The sequence below is a fragment of the Toxorhynchites rutilus genome, chromosome 2, assembly GCF_029784135.1.
Source record: "Toxorhynchites rutilus septentrionalis strain SRP chromosome 2, ASM2978413v1, whole genome shotgun sequence".
NCBI classification, from domain to species: domain Eukaryota; kingdom Metazoa; phylum Arthropoda; class Insecta; order Diptera; family Culicidae; genus Toxorhynchites; species Toxorhynchites rutilus.
The window spans coordinates 85,057,497-85,084,746 of NC_073745.1; the positions used below are offsets into that span (position 1 = coordinate 85,057,497).

The following is a 27,250-nucleotide window of genomic DNA, read 5'->3' on the forward strand; positions in this document are numbered from 1 at the left end:
ACACCAGTAAATGAAGCCCGAATGAGCTAATATTTTGTATAGGGTAGATTATCGTGCAAATCAACATTTCGTAGCATGTTCCGAATGAAAAATCGAGATAACTATTTCTATTGTCACCCAAAACCATACTTTTCGTTTCGTACTCCATCCAAAAAAAAGTCCCAGAATGCCGATCTTTGACAAACAAAAATTTTCGAGATGACACTAGATCTCGACGTTTTATGCAATTTTAAGACATTTGGCATCCAAAATTTGTTTTCAGAAACCCCGATTTCCTTTTCGATTTTTCGATTTTCAAAAAACTCAAACTTTGACCGTTTTGCGTCACTTTCCCTTGAGTCCGATTGAGCTGAAATTCAGCATAGAGTGTTTTTTCGAAGTGGTGAACATTTTGTATAGGGTAACTTTTTGAAATTTTAGGGTCGACTTTTTTTCATACAGTCCCAAAATGCCGATTTTTGACAAATTTTTTTTTTTGAGGTAACACTAGATCTCAACGTTTCATGCAATTTTAAGACTCTCCTTGGGTGATTTTTCGATTTGTGAAGGTTTTGCTTGAATTTTCACCAGGAATTGTTGATATCGATATTGCAGCGAAATCAAGGAAGATAGAAGTTGGGCGTCAAAGAACAAATTGTAGAGTGGTTTGAGAGCTTTAATTGATTCACAGAAACAAAGATGATGGGTGCGAATGCTGGTGGGACGGGGTTTCTCCAAAGCCTTTCTAGCTGGGGTGATTTTCCGTATAAATGCGCGGAAAATCTTATCGCGATCGTCACGTGGATCGCAGATGGTTTTGACGGGGAACACTGTATATCGAGGACACTATGTGAATTCTTCCTCTATTTATTTCTGCTATACACTATAGCACTTTAACTACGCGTGACGCGTTAAATAGCTTGGGATAATAAAAAACTTGGTAAAACTATAACGTGGGAAATAAACTGGAGCTATCTTTATTCCGACTTTTATTCACGTTAGCTAAGCGGAAAAACTGCCTACTGTGTGACAGTAAAGCGGAAATGGTGGCCATAGGTGTGAGAAGAGTAGTTTTATAGTGGGGGGCTATAACATGGGAATATTTCATTCGTATTGCTTGAATATCGTATTGCTGATTTCTGCGAATATTTGATTTAGAACCTAACATAACACCGGCCACCTTGAAAATTCATTTTCAACAAAACTTAATTCTATGTATGTATTACAATTCAAATTATTCTTCTTCCTTGGGTAATGGACAAATCTTCGATACTGATCGCTTCAGTACTCCTCCTGTGGTTTGTAAGGTCACCACACGAATGATGGCATCAGGTCCGGGGTGGACCTCCAGGATACGCGCTAGGGGCCAGCGCGTCGGTGGAAGGCTGTCATCCTTCAGGATTACTACGTTGCCAACTGCAAGGTCGCAGCGTTTCGGGTTTGTTGTGAACTGCGTTTGAAGTTCCTTCAGGTACTCCGACCTCCATCGGTGCCAAAACTGTTGACTATGGGCTTGAATTCGCTGATAGTAATTCAGCCGATTCATCGGTAGATGGCGGATGTCTGGTTCGGGAAGTGGCTTGATCATATTCTTGATAAGAAAATGAGACGGAGTAAGCACGGTCAAGTCGTGAGGATCGTCGTTCAGAGGCATGAGTGGACGAGAGTTCATGCAACCCTCAATACGGACGAGGATGGTCAGGAGTTCTTCGTAAGAAAGCAGCGAGTCTCCTAGTTGTCTAACGAGTTGCTTTTTTGCCACTTTAACCGCGGCTTCCCAGAGGCCACCGAAGTTAGGGGCTCGTGGGGGAATCAGATGCCACTGTATTCCGTCTTGAGCTAGATATTTGGTGATTTTCTCATTTTCCGGTTCTGACTGAAGTCTGGAATACAGCTGATGAAGAGCATTCTTTGCTCCGATAAAATTTGTACCATTATCGGAGTAGATATGGTGCGGTTTGTTCCTCCGATACATAAATCGATCCAGAGCCATCAGGAACGTGTTGGTGCTCAAATCGCCTGCCAGCTCGAGGTGGACCGCCTTGGTGCTAAAGCACACAAATACACAGACGTAAACCTTTTGTGGTGCTGCTCGTCTGTGGGTGGGCTTCAGGTAAAGAGGCCCACAATAATCCACTCCAGTACAAGAGAAAGCTTCGTTAGCCGTAACACGGCTGGAGGGTAGTTGGCCAACAGGTTGTTCTATCGGGCGGGGATTTGCTCTATAGCAATTGAAACAGCTTCGGAGGACGCTCCTTATAGCTCTGCGACCATGTAACGGCCAGAATTCGTCTCTCAAAACCGCGAGAGTTACGGTGTTACCACCATGGATCAGCTTCTTGTGGTGATGCATTATCAGCAATTTGGTGAATGGGTGGAAGCCGGGAATGACAATTTGATGAAGAATGTTGTAGGATTCGGCCGAAAGTTGTAACCGGCCACCAATTCGTATTACGCCTTCGGAATCCAAGAACGGGCAGAGGAGCCGGAGCTTGGAATTTTTAGATACGGATTGCTCTTTGCGCAGAGCCTTCAGCTCACCGGGGAATACTTCAGCTTGCACCAATCTCACCAGGAACATTTTAGCAGCGTGCAATTCTGGGACGAGAAGCACTCGGCCAGAGATTCGAGTGTTCTTCGGTCGAGCATTATGGATGAAACGAAACGCAAATCCCACTACATTTATCAACATGTTGTATGACGAGAATCGCAGGAAAAGTTCGTGTGGTGCAGAAGCTTGAAGGGTGAGAACAGTTGCAGGGCGCTGCTCCAACTCTTCCATTGGGATCCCGGCGCTAGGGAAATTTTGTATAGGCCAACTTCCTTTAGGTTTGTGCAACCAGCTTGGTCCGTGAAGCCACTTTTTGCAGGTAATTAATTCGTCAGCAGACAAGCCGCGGGACAGCAGATCGGCGGGATTTTCGGTCCCTGCAACGTGCAGCCATAGGGACCCATGGGTTGTAGCTTGTATCTCGGAGATGCGATTCGCAACAAACGTTTTCCAAGTCCGCGGTGGAGACTTCATCCATTGCAGGACTACCGTGGAATCGGACCAAAAATAATTCTGAGAGGAACTCGGGTTCAAGGCAGCCACTACCTTTTCGAACAAACGGGATGCGAGAAGAGCTGCGCATAGCTCGAGTCGTGGAATGCTGATCGGTTTTAGCGGGGTCACCTTGGATTTAGAAGTCAGCAGATTTACTTTGACGTTGCCGTTGGCGTCCTCCGAGCGGATGTAAAGGCATGCTCCATATGCATCCTTTGACGCGTCCGCAAACGTGTGATACTCCGTGACACGAGTATTCGAAATGAATGCATTTCGAGAAACTCTAAAATTTGAAAGTGCGGGAAGCTGACGACTGAATGCTTTCCACTTACGGTGAAGATCTGGGGTAATTTCATCGTTCCATCCTAAACACAGGAGCCAGAGCTGTTGCATCAAGATTTTGGCTTGAACGATGACGGGGGACACAAGCCCAAGTGGATCATATAGCTGGGCAATCGTTGACAAAATTTCTCGTTTAGTTGGCACCGAGTCCTTCGGGTTGACGGAAACGTTGAAGCAAAGTGTGTCAGTTTCAGGTTCCCAGCAGATCCCGAGAGTTTTTATTGTTTCTTCAGGATCAAACTGCATGGGGGATCGGGTTCCTTGGAGTTCTCCAGGAATCGCTGAGAGTACTTCGAGGGAATTGCTAACCCACTTCCGCAAATGGAAACCGCCTCGCTGCAGAAGTTCCATCAAGTCCTTTTGTAGTTGAATTGTTCGTTCTACAGTGTTTTCACCAGAAATCAAGTCGTCCACGTACACGTCTTTCTTCACGACTCGGCTGGCTTCCGGAAAATTGGGACCTTCATCTTCTACCACCTGCTGCAGCGTCCGTGTTGCCAAAAACGAGGACGGGGCAAGGCCATACGTAATCGTGGAGAGTTCGTAGGCTTTGATGGGCTCGATACTGTTAAATCTCCAGAAAATTCTCTGGAGCGGTCGATCGTCGGGATGTAGCGATACCTGGCGGTACATTTTCTCGATGTCCGCTACGAGCGCAATTGGGAACTGTCGAAAACGCAAAACGATCGTGATCAATTCGTCCTGAACGACCGGTCCAACGAGGAGGGCTTCGTTTAATGAATGACCGGAACTCATCTTTGCTGAGCCGTCAAAAACGACACGAACTTTAGTCGTCGAACTGCTCTCCTTTACGACGGGATGGTGAGGAAGATAGCAGGCATCTGGGCGATCAACATCGTCATCGGGTACTTCTGACATGTGTCCAAGAGCAATGTACTCTCTGATGAAGTCATGGTACTGCGGTTTCAGTTCTGGCTTCCTTTCCAGCATTCGTTCCAATCGACGGAATCGTTGAAGAGTTGTCTCCTTCGAGCTTCCAAACATTTGCTCGAATTGTGGGTGCCTGGGCATGCGAACGATATATCGGCCAGAGTTGTCTCGAGAAACGGTTCGACAATAGAAGTCCTCACATTGCTGCTCATCTACTGAATAGTTTGTTCCGCTCACCTCCTCAAGTTTCCAAAAGCGTTCTAGCTGATCATCAATTGACGGGATTTGGGCTACGTGACAAGCTATCTTTTCACCCAAATTGTGGCTTTCCATACGGCCAGCCACGATCCAACCGAATACGGTTTCCACAAGTATTGGAAGATTGTGAAACAATTTGATCCGTCCGTCACGCAACAAGGTGTAGAAATGGCCTGCACCAATTATGATATCAATTCTACGGGATACGTTAAACTCGGGATCGGCTAATGAAACCGATTTTGGGATCTTCCAATTGGCAGTATTGTACGAAACTGCTGGGGTATCGCTGGTGACTTTTCGCAGGACGAGAAAATCCATGAGCTGCTTAAAATTGCTCACCCTGGATCGAAGCTCAGTAGTCACCTGGTGCTTAGCATTCGTGAGAGTTCCATCTACTCCCGAAATGGGAACGTTGACTGTTGTGCGGGTGAGGTGCAACTGCTGGCACAACCGTTCACTGATCGCGTTTGGCTGTGACCCTGTGTCCAACAGGGCTCTGGCGAAGTGCTCTTGTCCATACGCGTCTACTATTATGAGCACCACGGTAGAGAGGAGTACTCTCGTACTGTTTCCATTCAAAGCTGCGCTGGATGCGAGAACGTGAGCGTTACAGTAGGGAGTCATAATTTCGGTGGTGGCAATGGCAGTTACCACGCGGGAAGGACCAGGTGGAAGGTCAGGGTTGGCTTGAACTTCGATGTGGCCGGGATGAATCATCGAGTGGTGTCGTTTGCTACAATGTTTGCACGAAAACTTTGAACGGCAAGCGCGCGCAAAATGGTCGCTACGGAAGCAGTTACCGCACAACTTCTTGTCGTTCACGACCTTCAAACGACCTCTAACATTCATTCCGTTGAACACGAGACAGTCCATAAGCGAATGTCTCTGTTTTTCACAGGCGGGGCACATAGGAAACACCTTTCTGGGATTTTCAGTCATAGCGTTCGTACTGACACGAGGAAAATTCTGCTTCTTGATTCCGGAATGATGGCTTCCAGTTTTCGATGACGATGGACTGGGGCGGTTGATCATGATCGTCTCTAGCACTCGAGTTCTCTTCTGCAAAAATCCAACCATTTTCTCATAGGTCGGGTTGTCATCCGACACGATAGATTCCTCCCATGCACTGTGTGATGCATCATCCAGCTTGTCTACGAGTAATTCCATAAGAATGGAACTGAAATGCTCGACGGGCTCTCCCAACTGCTGCAATACTTTTGTATGACATTGAAATTCGTCGAGTATGCGGTGCAGTGCCTCAACTGAATCATTCGGGATCTTCGGGTATTTCAGGAGTGCCCGAATGTGCTTTTTCCTCAAAAGACTCTTGTTGGAATACCGTTTCACAAGCGTGTCCCATGCGACAGAATAGTTTGCAGCGGTGATAACGATGGATTGGATGAGATTCGCTGCTTCTCCCTTTAGAGCAGCGCGGAGGTAGTGAAACTTTTGCACACTCGATATCTCAGTTGACGAGTGGATCATGGAAAGGAACGTGTCGTGAAACGTGAGCCATCCATTGAAATCGCCATCGAACTCGGGCAGCGTGATCGTCGGCAATTTCACGTTCGATAGCGACGAAGGAGCTGGCAACTGCGCGGGGTTAGCTTGACCAGAGGTCGATGCCTCGTGCGTTTGAGGGGCGGAGCGCTTTGATATCAGACCAGCTTTCACTCGGAAATACCTTTCCTCGACCTTGGCTCTCAATTCATTATTTCCCAACACGAATTTCTCATTATCGTCCAATTCTTCGTACTCCGATTGCACCGTCTCAAATGATTCCATCAGTTTATCGATGCGCTCCAGTCGTAGAGGTACTTCGTGTCCATGCTCGTCTGGATCAAAATTACGCAGGAATGACTCCAAACGGGTAATAGAATCGATGATATTTTTCCGCTTCTGCTCTTTCGCTTTCATTTTCTTCTCGTTCGGATTCGGGTTAGGATTCGACATCGCGACGGCCGGTTCGAACACAAATGCACAGTCGACGAGCTAAAATGATCGAAAAGAGACCCAGCAGTACCGGAAAAAGTCGTAGGTGTAATTGGAATGGTACTCACCTTGTACCTCTTCCAAAGAGGCCTTGTATAAAAAATCAATCAGCAACTAGCAGGAATCGCCGGACAGAATGTGGATGATCGGACTGCTACAATGCGTCGATTTCAACAGGCAAGCGATGTTAGCCGAACAACGGGCAGCAGTAACTGGACAGCGGGCAGTAATACACTGATGATATGAATAGTAGCAGCAGTAAACGGGTGCTTCTTCAAATGAAGCCTTGTATTAGTTGCGATCAATACAACTCGGATCGCATCGGTGTAAATCAGATGAGTGTACGTTTAGGAAAGTTGTAGCGACGACGGGGTTAATCTCTCTCAAAATTCTCGATTGTTTCGTGTTTGGATGCTGGGTATAAATGCGATGATGTAGCGGCTATTAACAACAAGCGACTTTCGTAAAGCTGTATACGATGAACACTCAATGTTGAGGTTAGTTGACCGTTCGTCTTAACGTTTGCGGGGCGAATCCTGTGACCTGTATCCTGGTCACGGCACCAAATGATGGGTGCGAATGCTGGTGGGACGGGGTTTCTCCAAAGCCTTTCTAGCTGGGGTGATTTTCCGTATAAATGCGCGGAAAATCTTATCGCGATCGTCACGTGGATCGCAGATGGTTTTGACGGGGAACACTGTATATCGAGGACACTATGTGAATTCTTCCTCTATTTATTTCTGCTATACACTATAGCACTTTAACTACGCGTGACGCGTTAAATAGCTTGGGATAATAAAAAACTTGGTAAAACTATAACGTGGGAAATAAACTGGAGCTATCTTTATTCCGACTTTTATTCACGTTAGCTAAGCGGAAAAACTGCCTACTGTGTGACAGTAAAGCGGAAATGGTGGCCATAGGTGTGAGAAGAGTAGTTTTATAGTGGGGGGCTATAACATGGGAATATTTCATTCGTATTGCTTGAATATCGTATTGCTGATTTCTGCGAATATTTGATTTAGAACCTAACAAAAGAAGTTTGTTTTGAATTTTTGGGTTAAATTAATAATAACGCATTGAAAAATTACTAACTTTTGAATTTTTCACTTATTCGGGAATCTGAAATTGAAATCTTTTTTTGTAATCCGTATTCTGAATCGACGTGAGGATAGTGATAGGGTGCGGCGTTAAGTTCCGTCACAAGTACTATTTACCGCCATATGATCTGAGGGAGCATGAGAGAGAGACATGTGAGCTGAGGGAGCAATGTTAATTGGAAAATCAGCACAAAACAAAACTCGTAAAAACCGCGGTAAAAAAACGCCTCAAAAACCTGGTTGTAGTTATTGTGACCTAAATGACGACGCATTTTTTTTTGTAATTGTACTTGAGAATTAGTTATGAATTTTTGTACCTAACATCCGTCATGCTAGAAATTCGAAGAATGTCTGCTCAACGCGGATATGTTTTGAAAACGCTTTATATATTAGGTTGGGGAAAAGTAACCCATTATTTTTGGATAAATTTAAAACCATTTTTGATATGCTTCCGATTTGGGTCAAATATACACCGCTTTGTTGGAAAATTTGTTGCCATTCTAAAGGTAGCTTCATAATGTCTCTATCTTAGAGGTCTTGGTCCTTATTGGCGAAAAACAATGGAAATAGATTTTTACAATCTTCTCTTGATCCCAATTACTTATCACTCTTAAAATTTTGCAATGCGAGAAAAGGGTGATAATCGTTTATTGGCAGATCCGAACTATATGGTGGATGCATTAAAACATCCCAATCAAGCTCTCGGAATTGTGTGACCTTGCCTTTTTTCCGATGAAACACAACACCTCATCTGTTGGCCAATTCCGAACGTTTATGGTCAATTCCTAGATTGAAATGATCCATTTGTTGACAGTAGAGATCATAATTTAATGTATTGTACTGAAAAAAGAATTTTAAAAAACATTTAAAAAAACATTAAAAAATATAGCGAAACAAAAATAAAAAAAATTCTGAAAATAAATTAAATTGCACGCATTTTACTGTAGCAGTATCGGCACCATAAACATCAATCACAATTTCAGCAGCCTGGCTTACATTTTCGCATTTATAAAATAAAAAGTGTAAATGTACCGAATTTTCTCTTTGTTGGCCTCCATTGTTAACATCCTGTAACTCACAACTGAATAGAACAAACAAAAAACACATTTTTTTTAGTGTGAAATGTCACCTTTACAATGAACCCAAACTTGAAATTGTATGATCGATATTACGCGAGATATTGATCACTAAGCCAGCCAACGAGAAAATAATGGATAACTTTTTCCCCAACCTAATATTAAATTTTGCTAGGAGTTGATTATTTTTGCGTAACTGCGTATGTCGCCATCCCAACTTATTTGAATTTCCATCATAACAACGTGAGAAATCGGGGAACGATAAGTGCTTGATAAGTTGATTTCCCTGGGGATTACAGCATCCATCTTTAATATATGCAACACGCGCTCGGCTTGACGGCGTCAAATCCGGAGTCCATTTAAATGCCACCGCTTAGAGTTTTACAAAAAATCTTTTTCTCATGAATGAAAGCGAAACTACAATCAAATTCGGACCAAAGAGAGGTCGACCTGGATCGGTCCGAAGATCGTGACGAGGAACCAATCACCGACGTTGTTTGCCACTATTGCAAAGCCTTTTATTGTTGGTGCAAAGTGTTCACCGCATTACGCAAGCATTGAGGCCTCGCTTTGATCGATATACCCGGGATAGCACTAATTTTCGAACAACAAAACAGCCAATCTCACATTCCAGCAGCAGCGCTAACAATCACTATCCAATTGCAGCACACAATTTAGCGGAAAATTTCGATTATCCGTACCTATTGGACCGTGAAAAGGTGCGGTGATAGTTCTCATCTCCCATGTTCTAGGCCTCGCCCCAACCCCATCGCTGTATATCCAAATCATCGCAGCGAATGTAATCTCCGGCTAACCTCGGCAGCCTCTAATAACAATAATAGTAAAATCTTTTGTTTTATTGTTCCGAGAGATGACAATAACGAAAAAAAGACTCTCTACTGTGCTGTTGGGTTGCAGGGATGGACCGGAGAGAGGGTGGTAGCGCAGAACTGGCAGAGTAATTGTTGTTGCCAGTGGCAGCCGACTTCGGTCGATTGGCAGCGAGGGCTGCTGCCACTTACCTAGCTTACAGCTTGAAGAATGACAATTGGATCATGATCAGAACACAGACATACAAGCCGCCTGTTGTTGCCCAGTGGCGGACCGAGCGCGAGAAGATAGGTTATGCAACCTCCTCTGCCTCCCATTGCGAGAGTCACACAGAACAAGTTTCGCGCGCGCGTTGCATTCATTTAAATAGTTGTTAATCTTCGACCGCGCGTTCCTGTTTGGCGTCCCCGCTTCCCCCTAGGGGGAGGTGAGAGGCGATGGGAATTAATGGAAACGGGAAAACGGATAGTTACAGATGTCGAAAATAGCGACTGGCAAAGCCATGTGACCACTCGAAACTCTGACAGCTGAATGCAGCCAGGGTCAACCTTGAGAGTGCACACACTTTGCCTGCTCTTATCGATCGATAGCTGGCGGCCACATTGGCTGGATTAGACGCGCAGAGTGTTGCACGACAAGTGCGTATACGCAGTAGTAGCGACCTTCGGAAGGCTAAATGAAGAAACTACGTGAAGCTGCTTCACCGTGTGTGGGGCGGTACGTGGTTCTCGTGCCGTTGGCTTAATTGATCTCAACCCGGTTGTTGTTGGCGTTAAGTACCATACGATTTCAACATATATATCATTATCACCTCAATGACACGTGTTGTGATGGCGCAGCGCAAGTTCTTCAGGTAGCACGAGCGCGGGTGTTGAGATAAGCCATGCTGCGTGCACGCGAACAGTTTCAGTTTGGCGGAATTGAGGCCGCTGCTGCTGTTGCCTATGAGTATTCTAAGGTGCAGCAGCTCAACGGCTTGTGAAAGCGACCCATCGTGTGATTCATCACCTTCGACTAAACGCTCCCTTATTATACTTCCACGTTCCTCAGAACAAAAAAAATCATTTGTGTGCCCGTTCGCGAGCGGGAAACGTTTCCGCGCGTCTCCTTTGACACAAGAGCGATAAAAAAACCCAGAAACTCGCACACATCCTCACGGCAGTAATATGCAGCGGCAGATTCGCGCAAACCATTCGAAATTAATGTTGCCTGACACATCTGTTTTGGCTGGTCGGAGTGTCCCAAGCGACGAAAACGGCGACGACAGCACACGACGATGAGGGCACAGATTTCTCCAAGGACAAATCTCTCCTCCTCGCCGCCGCCGCCGCGGGCTTTGCTCCGATCTCGTCCCTCACAGAATCACTCTCGCGTGTACCGCTGATGGAGATCATAATGATAGTAATTGCGGTTGCTTCGGAGCAGCAGCCCAATCCCCAGCGATCCCCGGCGATCGATCGATGCCTGCGGGGTCGAAAGCGAACAACAAAAGTCGTGCCGCCCGTTTTGATTGTAAGGAAATTGATTCTTGATGAAATAATTACCTCCTGGAGGCGGCGTTAGTGATTCTCAAATGCATGAATTCTATTGCTGAAAGAACGCTTCTAATCCTAGTTAGAGCAGCGGAGCAGATTATTGGATCATTTAAAAAGAATGCGGTGGTTTGTTCAATTTTTTGATGAAGTTTTTCTCTATCGAATGTCAACTTTGAAGTTCTGTCAATTCAACATCTCTTTCTCAATGACGTCTACTCCGTCATCGCGATACAACTGTTTCGCCTTTTTACTTTAAATCCGGTGAAAACTTTAAGGGATTCCGGTGGAACGGGACCTCGGTGAAAAGCAATACACTTTTTTAGGTATGTATACTGCCCAAACATGCATGGTTGGCGTAAGCGCCATCTGAGTTTTTTAATTAAATTAAAATAACAAAAACCATAAAACCTCTTCGACCCACATTTGACCGTTAATATTTATTAAGCAGAGTCAAAATATTCCTTATAAATTGTTCAACAGCAATGATTATTCAGCGTTTTCCATCAGTGAGTCCATAGACAATAATGTTCGTGGTTACGCCAACCATGCATATACGGGCAATATAGCTGTCCGTTTATAGTGCTGGTTGTGACGAAAATCTCTATCGAAAGTCAATTTAAGAAAAGAAAAATTTTTGCAGAGGATTGTAAAAAAAATTGTAAACAAATTGCTATCCAAAATTCCAGAACCGACTACTGATTCTATATTGGCAGAGCTTCAAAAATGGATTGCGGATTAAGGTTCCAAGATCAGATTCCATATTAAGACTCAAAATTCATATTAAAGATTCATGTTCCAGATTAGAATTCTAGATTCATATTATGAATCTGACTTTTGAATCTTGAATTTGACCTCTTAATTTATATAAATAAAAAGGATTTGTAGTTCGTTTCTCACGATTTATCTCGACGGATTTGCAAGTCAGTATCAGGTTTGATGCATCTGAAATCTCAATCTGAAGTTAAGTATTTTTTCCGGAAATCACAACCTGGAATCTAAGATCGAGAATGAGACATCCGAATGTTCGAAAACTTTATGCAGCTGAATCTGATTATGGATTTCGAAAAACGTATCTCAAATCTGAGAAGACATGTACTTTGAATCGTGTTTGGGTTCTGTGAATGTCATCTGTAACCGTAATTTCATTGTTCGGATTATGGATTCTGAGATCTGATATTCGAAAGGGTAGTCTTAGCTTGAAATCTCCAAAGGTATTAGAGCAGATTCAAATCGATATAATTCAAAAAGGCCGCCGCCACAAAATGGCCTACTATGCATTTTTTGCGACCTCCTCAATATCGGTGCCAAATGAAATGATATGACTAATAGAATACAGTATATCATGAAAACATTATAAAAAAGATGTAAGAAATAAAAATTTAAAAAAAGTGTTGAATGGTTTATTTGTAGAGGAATATACTAATGACACAGATAATGTACTAAAAACTAAAAAAAAACTTTTTAAGTTGTACGGTTTCATTGTAATTAAACGTGATAGTAACACAGTAACTCTCTGATGAGACAAAAATAAAAACGTGGAGCACAACAGTTAGTGATTTCATCATACATGTCTCTCAACTCAACTACTCAAAAACAAGCTCAATTGCTTTATAATCATTTATGTTATTTAATAATTATATATTTTTTATTGAAGTAAGAGAAAAAAAAGAAAGTAAAGTAATATAATTTTAGATATGTTAGTTATCTCTTTCTTTCATGTTTAATGATTTCCGATTTAATTTCACGTTGCTCATTTCCGCTTCGTTCCATTTCTGTGTTGTTTTTTCTATTTTTAATTTTTTAAAACCTTTTTTTCTATTCCCCAGTCTCGCTCCTAGTGCGTCTCTATTCTTTTATCTTTCTCGATTTTTCCCACTATCGCGCCTTATTTTTCTTTTTCCCTCTATCTTTCTTTTACTCATTTCTAATTCCTATACAACTTTGATGACAAAATCATTAATATCGCTCATTTTAAACTTTGTTTTTTTCCACAAACCCACCATCATTTCTGCTTTTTTAATCGTTTTTTCCGCATCATAGCTTCACATGCTGACGCCATGTTCTCGGTCTGTCAGAACAACTTTTTTTATTTTTTCGATTTGTTTCTTTCGGTGGTTAAAAAATGTGTTCTTCGTAAAAGGTTTTGACCCTATTGAACAAAAGGAAGTCGCAGGGAGATATATACTCAATAAGCCAATTTCATTACCTTTACCGAGAAGTAGATTCTTTGACAATTGCTGCCCAAATGTTGTGTCCTAAGAAGAAGCAAACATACACATAATCAGTCAGTGATTCCTAATTTGATTTGCGATATTTTGTAGTTCTTGGTTTATCTAATGATACCCGGTTCCATTTTATGTTTTTCATTTACCCTTCGATCCATTTCTCCATCATTTTTCAACATTTTCAATATGGATTTTTTTTCTTTTTTTTCTAGTATTTCAATCTCTTCTCGACTTTATCTCTTCCCCCTACTCAGTTTCTTTTTCTTTCTTTCGCTTTCTTTAATACTATCTAGTTTGCCTTTTCCTTTTCTCTTAATTTTGCAGTTTCTCTTTGACTATTCTCGCTTTCTACATCACTTTTATGAATAAATATCATTCATTATACAAATATTGAGTTAGGTTGCTTTTGTCTACTGTAAGGCTAAAAACTTCTATCGTTTGTAGTAAATTTCAAGGTCACGTCATAGCTTTTGTCAGGCCTTTTCTGGCAGAACACAGTTCTCCATTTTTCGATAAAACAGAGTAATTTCTTCCAGAATTTTGGAACCTTGAATGAATAAGAAAAATCCAAGAGTAGACTCATGTTTGCGTAAGAGTAACACTTCAGAAATACGCCTTTTGAAAATTTCGTTCAAATAGATTCTGTTAAACGCTGTGGTGCTCTTGAATCAGAATGATTTACAAAGAGGGAAACAAATGGCATGTTAGCGGTCAGAAGTATGGAATGTTTTTGTGCATACTCCTACTCTTACTCTTACTGTGCATACTTATCGTGTAAACGACGAATTTAATGCCAACTCGACTGGCCGTTTGCAGCACCATCTCAGATAGCAGTGAAACGTTAAGACATGAAAAAAAAAAAATCCTTCATACTTCTGGAGTTTAGGTGTTGAAGAATATACACCCGAAAGGACTTATCAAAAATCCTATGATTTACCGAGTTAGATCCATTTTAGTAGTGTGGTATCTAACCTGGTACGGCCATAACAATGAACTTCAAATGCGTTTTTCTCGGAATTAGTTTTTTCAAACTGGCGTACACGATGGGCCTGATCACAAACGTCACTTCACGGTGAAAACTGCATACAATTCATTTCGTATTCACCGTGAAGTGACGTTCGTGATCAGGCCCGATATCTCAAGTTCAAATGTCGAATTTATATCGATACAATCTGCAGGCATCTTTCTATCGCATGAACTTCTAAAAAATAATATTTTTTAAAATTTTACTATTTTTAAAAAGACGGGAAACGTAAGAAAAAACCTTTTGAACCTCATTTTGGTTTTCAAACGGCCGCCATTTTGTCCAAAAAGATGCTTTTGACTTGTCAGAGGTTCATGCGATAGCGGTATCTTTACTGATTTTGAATCTGTTCGATTTTTTGGTTTCAGATAACCAGAAGAGCTGGAATCATGTTCGCCATGGCACTACTTTTTTTGAACCTGCTCACTTCATCAGCCCTTAACTATTCTAGTTATGAATATTCTTCCTCCGTTCAATTTTTGTTCTATTGTTGAAAGATAGAAGAACAAATAATGATAGAACGGATAGTAAAAATATTCTTTGTTTTATTTTTACGGAACATGAAAAAACGTCCGAAATTTGTGTCTTTACCACTAGAATACCCCCTCAAGCACCTTTGCACACTTCAAATATTCGGAAAAAAATAGGCTTTTAGGAAAAAAAATCAATTTTTTTTTCTTAATTTTATACAAAAACGTAATTCTTGTAAAAGGATGAAATGTAGGAAATTGTTGAAATTTTCACAAAAAATATCAAAAATTTTACGTTACATTTTTATCTATAAATTATCGCATTTTAAATGTTCTGCTAACTTTTCTTTATTTAGAAACATGTCAAGAACATGTCAAACGTGAGAATCTACACACAAAAATGTTACGAGCAAATCATCATTATTTTCAGGAGTCTTCATAAAAAATCATCAAAAATGACTTATACATATTCTATAAACAATAAAAGATAGAAAGTTGATGTCTTCGACAAAAGTTTATATTTTAATAAGATCTAAAACTTTGTCGAATACACTATATCGCTATCTTAACTTTAAACAAAATTAGGATTAGTTGTATGAAAAAGTTGTTGTTAGAGAAACTTTTTCCCTGTAAAAGTGCCCTTCTTCCGATGTACGGACGACTTGTTGGAAATTGTAGTGTTTTAACACCCACATCGTTTCAATACTATCTAAGATGGAATTTTAGCAGTTTGGCTTCCGCCGAGGTAGAGGGACAAATGATTGTCTCGCGCTGCTATCTTCTGAAATCCAAATCGCATTTGCTCGCAAAGAACAAATGGCTTCCGTTTTTCTCGATATCAAAGGGGCATTTGATTCAGTTTCTATGGAAATTCTCTCAGAGAAGCTTCATAATCGTGGACTTTCACCAATTCTTAACAATTTCCTGTACAATTTACTGTCAGAAAAGCACATGATTTTCTCTTATGGCAGCTCGAAATCTTCTCGTTACAGTTTTATGGGCCTACCACAAGGCTCCTGCCTAAGCCCCCTCTTGTACAGTTTTTACGTCAATGATATGGATGATTGTCTAACTAGAGACTGCACGCTGAGACAACTTGCAGACGATGGAGTTATTTCCATCACGGGTACTAATCCCGTCGTTCTGCAAAAGTCGTTACAAGATACCCTGAACAATCTGTTCACGTGGGCCCTCAAGCTGGGTATCGAATTCTCTACGGAGAAAACTGAAATGGTCGTTTTTTCTAGGAAGCACGAACCCACCCAATTCCAGCTTCACCTATCCGGCAAAACGATCCAACACTCTATGTTTTTCAAATACCTGGGTGTATATTTTGATTCTAAGTGTACCTGGGGGAAACACATTGCGTATTTGAAACAGAAATGCCAGCAAAGAATCAATTTTCTCCAAACAATTACCGGAACATGGTGGGGCGCCCATCCAGGAGACCTCATTCAGTTGTACAAAACAACGATATTATCAGTGTTAGAATTGTCAGTTTTTGCTTCCGATCAGCTGCCAGGATTCATATTCTCAAGCTGGAGAGAATACAATATCGTTGCTTGCGTATAGCCATGGGGTGTTTGCATTCGACACATACGATGAGTCTCGAAGTTTTGGCAGGAGTACCCCCGCTTACTCCTCGGTTCACAGAATTATCCTACAGATTTCTCATCCGTTGCAAGATCATGAATCCATTGGTGATTGATAACTTCGAAAATCTACTCCAACTGACTCCTCAGTCAAGTTTTATGTCTTTATACCATGAGTACCTTACCCACGACGTGTACCCTTCACCAGGCATCTCCAACCAAGTTTGCTTCCCTTACTTCTGCAATTCCTCTGTCATTTTTGATCTGTCCATGCGACAAAAAATCCATGGAATCCCAGATCACCTACGCTCCGATTACATTCCGCCGATATTTTCGGCAGAATATGGGAAAGTTGGATCTGATAAAATGTTCTTTACTGACGGTTCATTCATAAACGAGTCCACTGGCTTCGGCATCTTCAATGAAAATTCCAGTGCCTCTTTCAAACTCAAAGATCCTTGTTCCGTGTATGTCGCTGAACTGGGTGCGATATATTACGCATTAGGGATCATTGAAACATTGCCCATCGACCACTATTTTATTTTTTCAGACAGTCTCAGCTCAATAGAGGCAATCCGCTCAATGAAGGTTGATAAACGCTCATCTTATTTCCTAACTAGAATAAGACAACTATTGAGTGTTTTGGTCGAAAAATTATTCAAGATTACTACTAAGGTTCCCTCTCATTGCTCGATTCCGGGGAATGAGAAAGCGGACTCGCTAGCTAAGGTGGGCGCTGTAGAAGGCACACTTTTTGAAAGACAAATTGTATATAATGAATTTTTCCACATTCCTCGTCAGTATACGCTCGTAAGTTGGCAGCGCATGTGGAGTGGTGATGAGTTCGGTCGTTGGTTACACACGATTATCCCTAAGGTCTCGACGAGTGCATGGTTCAAGGGATTGAATGTAGGTCGTGATTTCATTCGCGTGATATCTCGGCTTATGTGCAATCACTACAACCTAAACGCGCATCTCTATCGCATTGGGCTCGCAGCAAACAATCTTTGTGATTGTGGCGATGGCTACCACGACATCGAGCATGTTGTCTGGTCGTGTATCCGGTTCCATGCTGCTCGCTCTCAGCTCTCTAGAGCACTGAGAGCACAAGGCAGACAATCGGATATCCCCGTCCGGGATATCTTAGGTAGCCGTGATCCTGATCTTCTGCTTCATCTATACCTGTTCCTCAGAAACGCCGATGTCAACGTTTAATGATGTTTCCTTCGTTGTGTCCCCGTTTCATATCCCTCCTATCCGATCGATAAACTTTTACTTAGTCGCGGCAATACATACACACACTCTTTACAGATGCTGTAAAGGTTGTGCAGTCCACTGATTATTCAACAAGAGCCAAAGGTTGTACCGCTCATGACAACTCTACACGAGCTGATGATTGCGCCGCCATTCTATCCTGGATTCCTTGAGTCGAGAAAGACGCACCACGCTAGATATGGGGTACAGACTAGGGGGGCGTTGCTGATTAATGGTCAGCTGCATCCCAATAGGAAGTATCCCGTGTCGGGCACACGTACAGAGCATCGAAGACTGCGACATACCAATTATGAGAACACTTGTAATACTAACCTCGAGTCAACCGCGAGTAATCGGTTACATATTACTAACATAGTCTAAGCAAACATTGTCAAAATATTGAACTCCCGGCCCCGTTAGGCTGACGCCATATGAGCCTTAATAAAATATATATTTTGGATAAAAAAAAATAAGATGGGGTTGCCAACTACTAAGACGAGTTGGCATGAAATTCGTCAAACAAGAAGTATGTAAGGTTTTAATTCTCGAATTCCTGTTGCAGTCAACGAAGAATTGGTCACGCGCATAGTATCTCGGAAATACAGCGAATGGCTGTCCGCAAAATGTCCAAGGCAGCCTGCAGCCAACGCGAAATCGCAGATTACTTGGAACGATCCAAAACCTTCGTGTTTAATGCCCTCCACGACCGCAAAAAATCCTAAACGACTGGACGCCCAAGGAAAACGACCGCGATGGATGACTCTGCTATAAAGCGAGCCTCCAAGACCTCGAAAATGTTCCGGGACGAACTGATCTTGTCCGTGAGTCCCCGGACAGTTCAGCGGCGGCTGGTGGAGCAGCTTCCGATGCTGACGCCGAAGCATTTGAAGGCGAGGCTGAAGTTCGCGAAAGACCACTTCGATTGGATCGGTCCGGAGAAGGAAAAACGGTGGCGAAATATACTGTGGTCGGGTGAGACGAAGGTAAACCTTCTCGGCTCGGACGAAAAGACTTGGGTCCATCGCCCAATAGGCTGCGCGCTTACATGCCACAGTATACCACGAAGACATTCAAGCATGGAGAAGGGAGCATTATGTTGTGGGGGTGCTTCTCCTGGTACGAGGCTGGCCCCCTGTACTGGGTGGATAATTTCATGGATCAGTACCTCTACGCACAAATCATAAGGGATGTTATGCCGGGAGATGCCCCTAAAATGGCAGGACAACAATCCGGAATCCATGTCGAACCGGGTGCGTGAAGTGATGCGTAACAAAAGTTACACGACCAAGTACTAACCCTAGAAGCGTTTCACGGTATGAATTTTATTGTTTTTATATTTTACCATGAATTTTACCGGTCTTAATTTTTGTCGCGTCATTTTAGTTGTTAAGTATGCTTAAAATGCATTTTTTAATGAATGACTATTGTTTTAACTACAGATGTTATAAATTTTAATATATAAAAATAAGTTTTGTTACATTTTTTTTTTGCTTGAGCAATGGTCTTAGAGTAGTGCGGGGCAAAGCTGCGCACCTAACTGTTGTCGTCCAATAACTCTTGAAATAAAAGCAAATAAAATTCATTTGGGTGACCAAATTGTAATTATATATATTACCTTCGAAATGTAGTACATTCATTTTTCGAGTTTTGTTAGACAAAAACCTATTTTAATACAAAATGACAAATGTGTACTTTTGCCCCATAGTGGCGCATTTATTAAATTGTACTTCTGAGGTAACTTGTAACAAAAATAAACCCTTTATCATTACCAGCGGGAGAAGCACAATTACTAGAGTGTGTAGGAACCATCCAGTGGGGTGGAGGGGGGTGTTAAATGATATTTTATGGGTGGAGAGAGGGGTCTTGTTTTGGTCGAACATACCACGTGGAAATTTTTGGGAGGTTGGAGACTGACAATATAAGATACCTGAAAATGTCCAACATTTGAAACAGAATTCTTTTTATTAAAAAACTAGCTGACCCGGCGAACTTCGTCCCACCCACAATTGATATACTGATATAAATCATTTCGAACACTCAAGTTCCCACGGAAATTATTTTTATGTGCGTAGTCTATACTTGCGGCATATAATTTCTTTTTTGAAATACAAACCTGATGTAGACTAAGACACATCAATCCTGATACTGACTGTTTAAATCCGTTGCTCCGTTCTTGAGTTAAATCTCGAGGAACAGACACCAAATCATTTTCATTTTTATAGATCAAGTTTATAAATACATAGCTACCTTCACTTGATTTATTTGAAACTCATTGTTGAAAAAAAAACAATATTTATTTGAAATCCATTGTGAAAGCATAAACATAAACAAAACTTAACCGTTATTGAATTGAATGCATGGTGAAAATAAAAACAGTTTTCATTTGAAATTCATTTTGAACAGAAGCAAAAGGATTTTCTTGCCCGTTTTTACTGGAAATTTCTGTCCGAATGTAGGGTCCTATAACAGAAGAAAAGAAACTCAAGTGCAGGAAAAAATCTATAAAACCACGCCTTTTGAAAATTTCCTGTGAGTAAATACAATAATACGTTGTGATGCTAAGCGAACATAGTTTAGATATCCTCGTATTTAGCCAATCTAAAATTGCTCATAACTAAACGATTATCACGATGATCGGAAAATTTCGAAATTACCGATCAGTCTACGTTTAATTGACATTAATCGGATCAATTGCCGAATCATTGGATTGATTACTTCCAAAATACTAATACCTCATTTATGCATCCGATCGCTGTGCTTCGTGCCACTCATCGCAACACCCACAACCGTTACGACACATTTCGATATCTCGTATCTCATCCGCAGCAGCAAAAAAAAAGCAGCGCATCACCACTATCGCTAGCACTCCGGCGGCTGTCGCATCATTGGATGGACACGCATTACTAGCTAGCGAGCGAACCCTATGCAATTCGCTCCGCTCTTCCGTGAGTGATTTCAAAAAATTTAGGTCGAACCGACGACGCGGCTATGCGACTAGAAGAAAATGAAAAATAGTCCCCTCCGATCTTCTTCTCTTCTGCCACTGGTCTCGTCATCGCCTGGTGCATTACACCGCTGTCACTTAGTCTCACAACCAACCCATCCCAGAGCTCCATGCGGGGTTCGGCATGCAGTATTGTTTCGCCCTGTCAGCCGGTCGTCATCGTCCTAAATAGTAAAATTTTCGGAGCATCTGTTTGACCCCGATTCGAGATGCGCTTGTCGATGGATTAGATTGTAGCGAGTTTTTTTTATTCGAAAACTAACAAATTTTTCATTAAAACGTATTATGATATCTGACAGATCACGCAAAAAAAAAAACCATGCGTTCCCATCGAACACGCATTGGACGAAATTTGCATTTTTCTTTTCCAACAGAATCACCCCCATCGAAGCTAATCGGAGTGGAAAAATCGCCAACCAAAGTTGGCGCGAGTTTCCCACACCGTGGAATTGTTGCACCAATTTCAGCGCCGCCGAGCGCATTGCTTCGGCCCGTTCGAGTGTAACAATTTGGAATGCCATGCGATTGGGTGAGGGCTGATCGCGAGGGGGTGGTTCATTGCGCTGAATGAGGTAATTTAGCGCTTAAGCGTGGGTTTCGTGGCGTTCTTTTTTGTATGCACTGTCTTATTGCTGCTGCTGCTGCTGGCTACAGTTTACCTTTTTGCAACGTTCGCTCGAGCCGATTGTGAACGTGTGAAATTGGTCGCTTTTTCTTGCCTACTCTTTCTTGGATTTTGTTCCATTACTGGAGAATTGCTTTCAGGGAATAGGAGACAGGAGGTATGGGAAATATAGATTAGAAGAGCACCGACACTTTGAGGCCTGACGTGTTGAAGTTCTCTTCTAAATTCCTCCTTCTAAATATCCGAATAATTATAATCATGTTTTCACTATCACTCGAAGATCGATTGCTGTGGAAGCATGAAATGAATGGGAACAAATGGATCCGTTGTATTTGAAATGCATTAAATAGCTACTGGAAATGAAAAAAAGGCTCATCCGTCATGTAGTAACTATGCATAGCACACAAAACACAATATAGAATAACGACTGAAGACAGCGAAGCAATCTTTTTCGGTGATAAATGAATCGAAAGATGCAAAGTCTCCATTAGCAATGAAAAAAAGAAACAAAAGGCACAGTTTTTAAATTTCAATTCCAAAAGCGTAGTGCATCAACGAAAAAAAGGAACAGTGTAGTAAATTCAGATTTCGCTGCGGTAAACCGTCAGTATCTGTTATGTTTGCGCAAAATCATTTGCTGCAAAATGCATTCCTAGAGAACGCAAACGCAAAAAAGCTATTTCGGAGCAGTATCTCCAGCAATTTTTTGGGTCTAATACTCATGTAGGGAAAATAGTTTTTTTTTTATAAATTCGTTTATTTTTACAGGCTCAGTTACATAAGTTTAAAGGAGCCGAAATCTTGGGAAAATAGTTAAACATGCAAATAATGTGACGAATAAAATAGGTAAGTTTTTCGATTTTATTCGTCACTTACATTCTTCTTTATTGCAACTAGTAACATTGTTGCATGCAATTCGGGCGTTAGCTTATATTGTATGGTTCCTTTATTCGACGATGTACAATTTTCATTGCCGGATAACCAATATTAATTAAGACTTATTTTTCTAAGGGCGTACCAAAATTTTCCACCTTTCTGCAAAAAAATATATATCGAAATCCAGACGTCTATTTAGAAAAATTTACATTATATTTACAACATAAACAGATCGTTGAAAAATCTAACTCGAAAAATAAATTTGATATTATGATTTTTTATGACTCAGAACCCTCTTTATTTTTTTTTATGTTTGCATTTGAAAACACTTTCAATTTAACAAAGATCGGCGGTATCCTGTCGGACTCGCCACAATGAGGATGCGAATTTTTAAAAACTCATGACATTTCAATGCTTTACGAAATTGTTACCGTTTAAGAAATGTAATGTAAGCAAAGGAATTTACATGCATTTTTATATGAAAAACTACGTTTTATTCTGGTACTACCCGTTCTTCAGATACAACCAATTTGATATAATGAAAATAATGTTCATTTTTTACAAAAGTGGTACAAAAAGTGAGAATAAGAGAGAGAAAAAGAGAGAGAAAGAGAGAGAGAGAGAGAGAACGAGAGAGAGAGAGATAGAGATAGAGAGAGAGATAGAGATAGAGATAGAGATATAGATAGAGATAGAGATAGAGATAGAGATAGAGATAGAGATAGAGATAGAGATAGAGATAGAGATAGAGATAGAGATAGAGATAGAGATAGAGATAGAGATAGAGATAGAGATAGAGATAGAGATAGAGATAGAGATAGAGATAGAGATAGAGATAGAGATAGAGATAGAGATAGAGATAGAGATAGAGATAGAGATAGAGATAGAGATAGAGATAGAGATAGAGATAGAGATAGAGAGACAAAGAGAGAGAGAGAGAGAGAGAGAGAGAGAGAGCGAGAGAGCGAGAGCGAGAGCGAGAGAGCCAGAGCGAGAGCGAGAGAGCCAGAGCGAGAGCGAGAGCGAGAGAGCCAGAGCGAGAGCGAGAGCGAGAGAGTGAGAGGAAGAGAGAGAGCGAGATACAAGAAAAAAGTTTGCAAGATATAGGGACAAAATAGAAGAGCAAAAAAAAATTCTATTGAAAAACAGAAAAAGATTTGTGAAAACCTAATAAATGTAAAATGGTACCCTGTTCGTTCGTATGAAAAACATAGAATGAAACCGGGAATCATTAGAAATTAAACAGAGAGGGGACAAATATTAAAGAGAATCACCATGTTCTTTTGTCATTATTTCCTCTAAACATTCGGCATTCGGACAGAAACTACCAAACAGAAAACAAAAAAACATATTTGATGGGAATGGGCGATGTCGCACTATGGAAACAAAGTTCACACTTACTGTTACTAATTATTTTTTTGACGTAGGATCACGTCTTTCATTTCAGTACCCGGGTGTAAGTTCAAAGTTGTGAGAACGAGAGCGTGACGCTTGGAGTGCAAGGTTTTGAACGTTACCACCTCTTTGCCGGCCGAACGGAGTGGTATGATAATCCATTCCATTCGAAAGAAAAAATGTCCAAGAGTTATATGATTGGTAATTATTGAACCGAAAACTTGTATCAATAGTTTAAAAATAGGTTTGAAAACAGGCACAATTTCACACAAATTCGTATATGCGCTGGTGCCTGCTCGGAAATCTATTTAGTTTTGATTGTAAAGTGAAAACACACGCTTAAACACTATGCTCTTCTCTCTCAATTTCATTTCTTTCTGCAGCCGAAGCGAACGGAACCTCTAGCGAAATTCGAGATATCGATGATAATTCGATACCGATTGGTGCCCCTGACTATGGATTTGATAAAGGGTGTGTCACATCAAATTGCATCACGGAAAAAACGCTGTAGAAATTCGCCCAGTAGACCGATCCTTTTGAAAATTTTAGACAGTAAAATAAAAACTATTAAACAACTTTTGGCATTTTCTTTTTATTCATACTTCGAGCCCAAGCCCGTATGCTCGCACCTTCCTCTTTACCCCGTCCATAAGGTTCTGTACAACGTCAGGTTGTAGTTTTTTTGAACAGAAATCCATTTTCTCTTGAAGTCCGCCTCCGATTTGACAACTTTTGGGTTCTTCCGGAGGGCCTGCTTCATAATCGCCCAATATTTCTCTATTGGGCGAAGCTCCGGCGCGTTGGGCGGGTTCATTTCCTTTGGCACGAAGGTGACCCCGTTGGCTTCGTACCACTCCAACACGCCCTTTGAATAGTGGCACGAAGCGAGATCCGGCCAGAAGATGGTCGGGCCCTCGTGCTGCTTCAATAGAGGTAGTAAGCGCTTCTGTAGGCACTCCTTAAGGTAAACCTGCCCGTTTACCGTGCCGGTCATCACGAAGGGGGCGCTCCGCTTTCCGCAAGAGCAGATCGCTTGCCATACCATGTACTTTTTGGCAAACTTGGATAGTTTCTGCTTGCGAATCTCCTCCGGAACGCTGAATTTGTCCTCTGCGGAGAAGAACAACAGGCCCGGCAGCTGACGAAAGTCCGCTTTGACGTAGGTTTCATCGTCCATTACCAGGCAATGCGGCTTCGTCAGCATTTCGGTGTACAGCTTCCGGGCTCGCGTCTTCCCCACCATGTTTTGCCTTTCGTCGCGGTTAGGAGCCTTCTGAACCTTGTATGTACGCAGGCCCTCCCGCTGCTTGGTCCGCTGGACGAATGAACTTGACAAATTCAGCTTATTGGCGACATCCCGGACCGAACTTCTCGGATCACGTCTAAACTGCTTAACTACACGCTTGTGATCTTTTTCACTGACGTAGCATCCATTTTTGCCGTTCTTCACCTTCCGGTCGATGGTTAGGTTCTCGAAGTATCGTTTTAGTACTCTGCTGACCGTGGATTGGACGATTCCCAGCATCTTACCGATGTCCCGATGTGACAACTCCGGATTCTCGAAATGAGTGCACAGGATTAATTCACGACGCTCTTTTTCGTTCAACGACATTTTTCCAAATTTACTAAAAATTGACAGTGAAGCATGGCCAACGTGATCTATACACTCTTATCTGATTATAAGCGAAAGCTGAAGATATAATTCCTAAAAATTAAATTTCTACAGCGTTTTTTCCGTGATGCAATTTGATGTGACACACCCTTTAGTGAAGAATACGAAATGTTTGATATGGTTCAGTGGATATTATTCCGCCATATCGACGAAATCACATTGATGAATTATTTGTTTACGAATACCGCAATCGCTCGTCGTTTCCAATTGTTGGGAAGATTTTTTCTGTATGATTCCGAGGAGGAACGCATTCCTTTTCAAGAGTTAATAATTATGCCCCGGATCAACGAAATGCTTTGATAATCATCATGTGATTACCACTTATTGCTACTACTCCAAAAAATTTTTCAATAGCTCAAAAATAGCTTTGGTGTCCGCTCGGAAATCCATTTAATTGTTATTGCGATGTGGGATAAGGATCTTCTCTACCTATTCCATTTCTTCTCTGCAGCCGGACTGAACGGAGCCGCATTATTTGGTGAAAACAGAAGTTCTACTATCGAATGCTCCCGAATGCCGCTACCGATCGATGATTCCAATTATCGGGCTTGAGGAGGGGGTATTATTTGCGCTGGGTAGTTCCGAGGAGGAATCGATTCTTCCTTTGAGCGTTGATAATTCTTTTCCGGCTAAACGAAGTGGTATTAAAACTCCGTTATTCGAAAGAGGAAATGTCTAAGAGTTATATGCTTGTTACTTATTGATTTCTTAGCCAACGTTAGTTCTATAACCTTCCGGTTATATTACAGATATAACCTATTTTTAGTGAGGATGAGGAAGTGAAAATAAAGGGGAGAACATCGGGAACGCAAGGTAAGATGGAAAAAAGCGATAAAGATAAAAAGGTACGGATGAAATAGAAGGGAGAGGAGAGAATTAGAGGACGGGAAAAGAAACTAAATGATAACATAGAAAGGGAATGTGAAAATGAAGCTTTTGACAACCATCATTTCGTTGAAGCATTAAGCAATTATGTAAATATTTTTATTAAAAAAAAAAGAATACTATATAATGACAATCCCTTACTATAGAAAGCTACAACTGTTGTTTGGAAAGATATGTAATTTCTATGGTTTGCTACAAGGATGGCAGTTAGAAGGAGGCCCGGGGTGTTCCACAATTTCGGCTACATGATGAACATTTTCGCATCGATGAAGAGCAGCGGTGCCAGCAGATGTGTTTTTCTCGAATAAATTTGTAAACGTTTTCAAATCCCCTTTTTTAATTTTCTTAACAATTTATCTGAAAATCACCTATCGTGTACATAATAAAACCGACTTTGGTGACGAATGATTTTCAATGCGAATTAGTTAGGAATGGTGTTTGCTTGAAATTTTCTAGGAGACTCGATAAAGTGAAAAACACCATTCCTAGTATTTTTTACAAATCTATTCGGGAAAAACAAATCTGGTCTTCACCGATGCGAAAATGTTCATCACATAGCCGAATTGTAGAACACCCCGGGCCTCCTTCTAACCTTCTAACTCATTCTAATTTTTCGTTTAAATGTTAGTTCTGTGTGAAAAGTGTGTTGAATTATTTTCCGCGCGGATTAATATGTCTCAGCACACGACGTTGCATAACACTGCAAGAGTATCGTTCATGGCGTTCGCGGCTTATCAATCCAGATGTTGTTGACAAAATCATTGTTTAGACGCTAGCTAGCTAGCTAGCAAACGTGTTACAAACGCTCGTTTTGACTCATCAGCGCGTTTTTTTTACAAGATAAGAGAAAGCGAAGATTTGTTGGCCCTGCGGATAATTTCGGAATGGCTTATCACGAGACCACCCCTAACATGTATTTCTCAACGCTTGACTCAATCTTCGATTTCGACCGGCCATAGCGCATAGCGCTATTGTTGCGTCGCCGTCGCCCCAACCTTGAGAGAGGTAAGGAAGATAGTGAAATTAAATTTGTCTTTATATGTGGGCCCAAAGTCTCGAGCGCCTCAGGTTACAACCGGTGGTGTTACAACTAGGTAGTAGAAACGCACACGCTAATCACCGCCGTCGTCACAGTCGGTCGAGCGCCGCCCTGCGGGTGGCCTTGTCCTCCCGCTCTC

General features: G+C 41.6%; 2 protein-coding genes across 6 annotated transcripts in view; both read right to left on the reverse strand.

Moving 5' to 3' along the window:
- The window catches only part of LOC129764956 (transcription factor Ken 2), a 164,797-nt gene that overhangs the window by 78,511 nt on the left and 59,036 nt on the right, over window positions 1-27,250 (reverse strand). Inside the window, exon 1 of one of the 5 annotated variants that reach the window (XM_055764650.1) lies at window positions 13,257-13,277. The exons of the other annotated variants lie outside the window; for them this stretch is intronic. The gene's annotated coding sequence lies outside the window, so the exon portion shown is untranslated. Of the gene's footprint in view, window positions 1-13,256; window positions 13,278-27,250 lie in introns of those variants that run through there. 5 annotated transcript variants of the gene reach the window in all.
- LOC129765893 (uncharacterized) lies at window positions 1,214-6,469 on the reverse strand. Its single transcript, XM_055766331.1, has one exon. The coding sequence runs from the start codon at window positions 6,467-6,469 to the stop codon at window positions 1,214-1,216; it is 5,256 nt and encodes a 1,751-aa protein (XP_055622306.1).

Coding starts and splice junctions, on each gene's coding strand:
- LOC129765893 (XM_055766331.1), bottom strand. CDS start 6,469: ATGTCGAATCCTAACCCGAATCCGAACGAGAAGAAAATGAAAGCGAAA.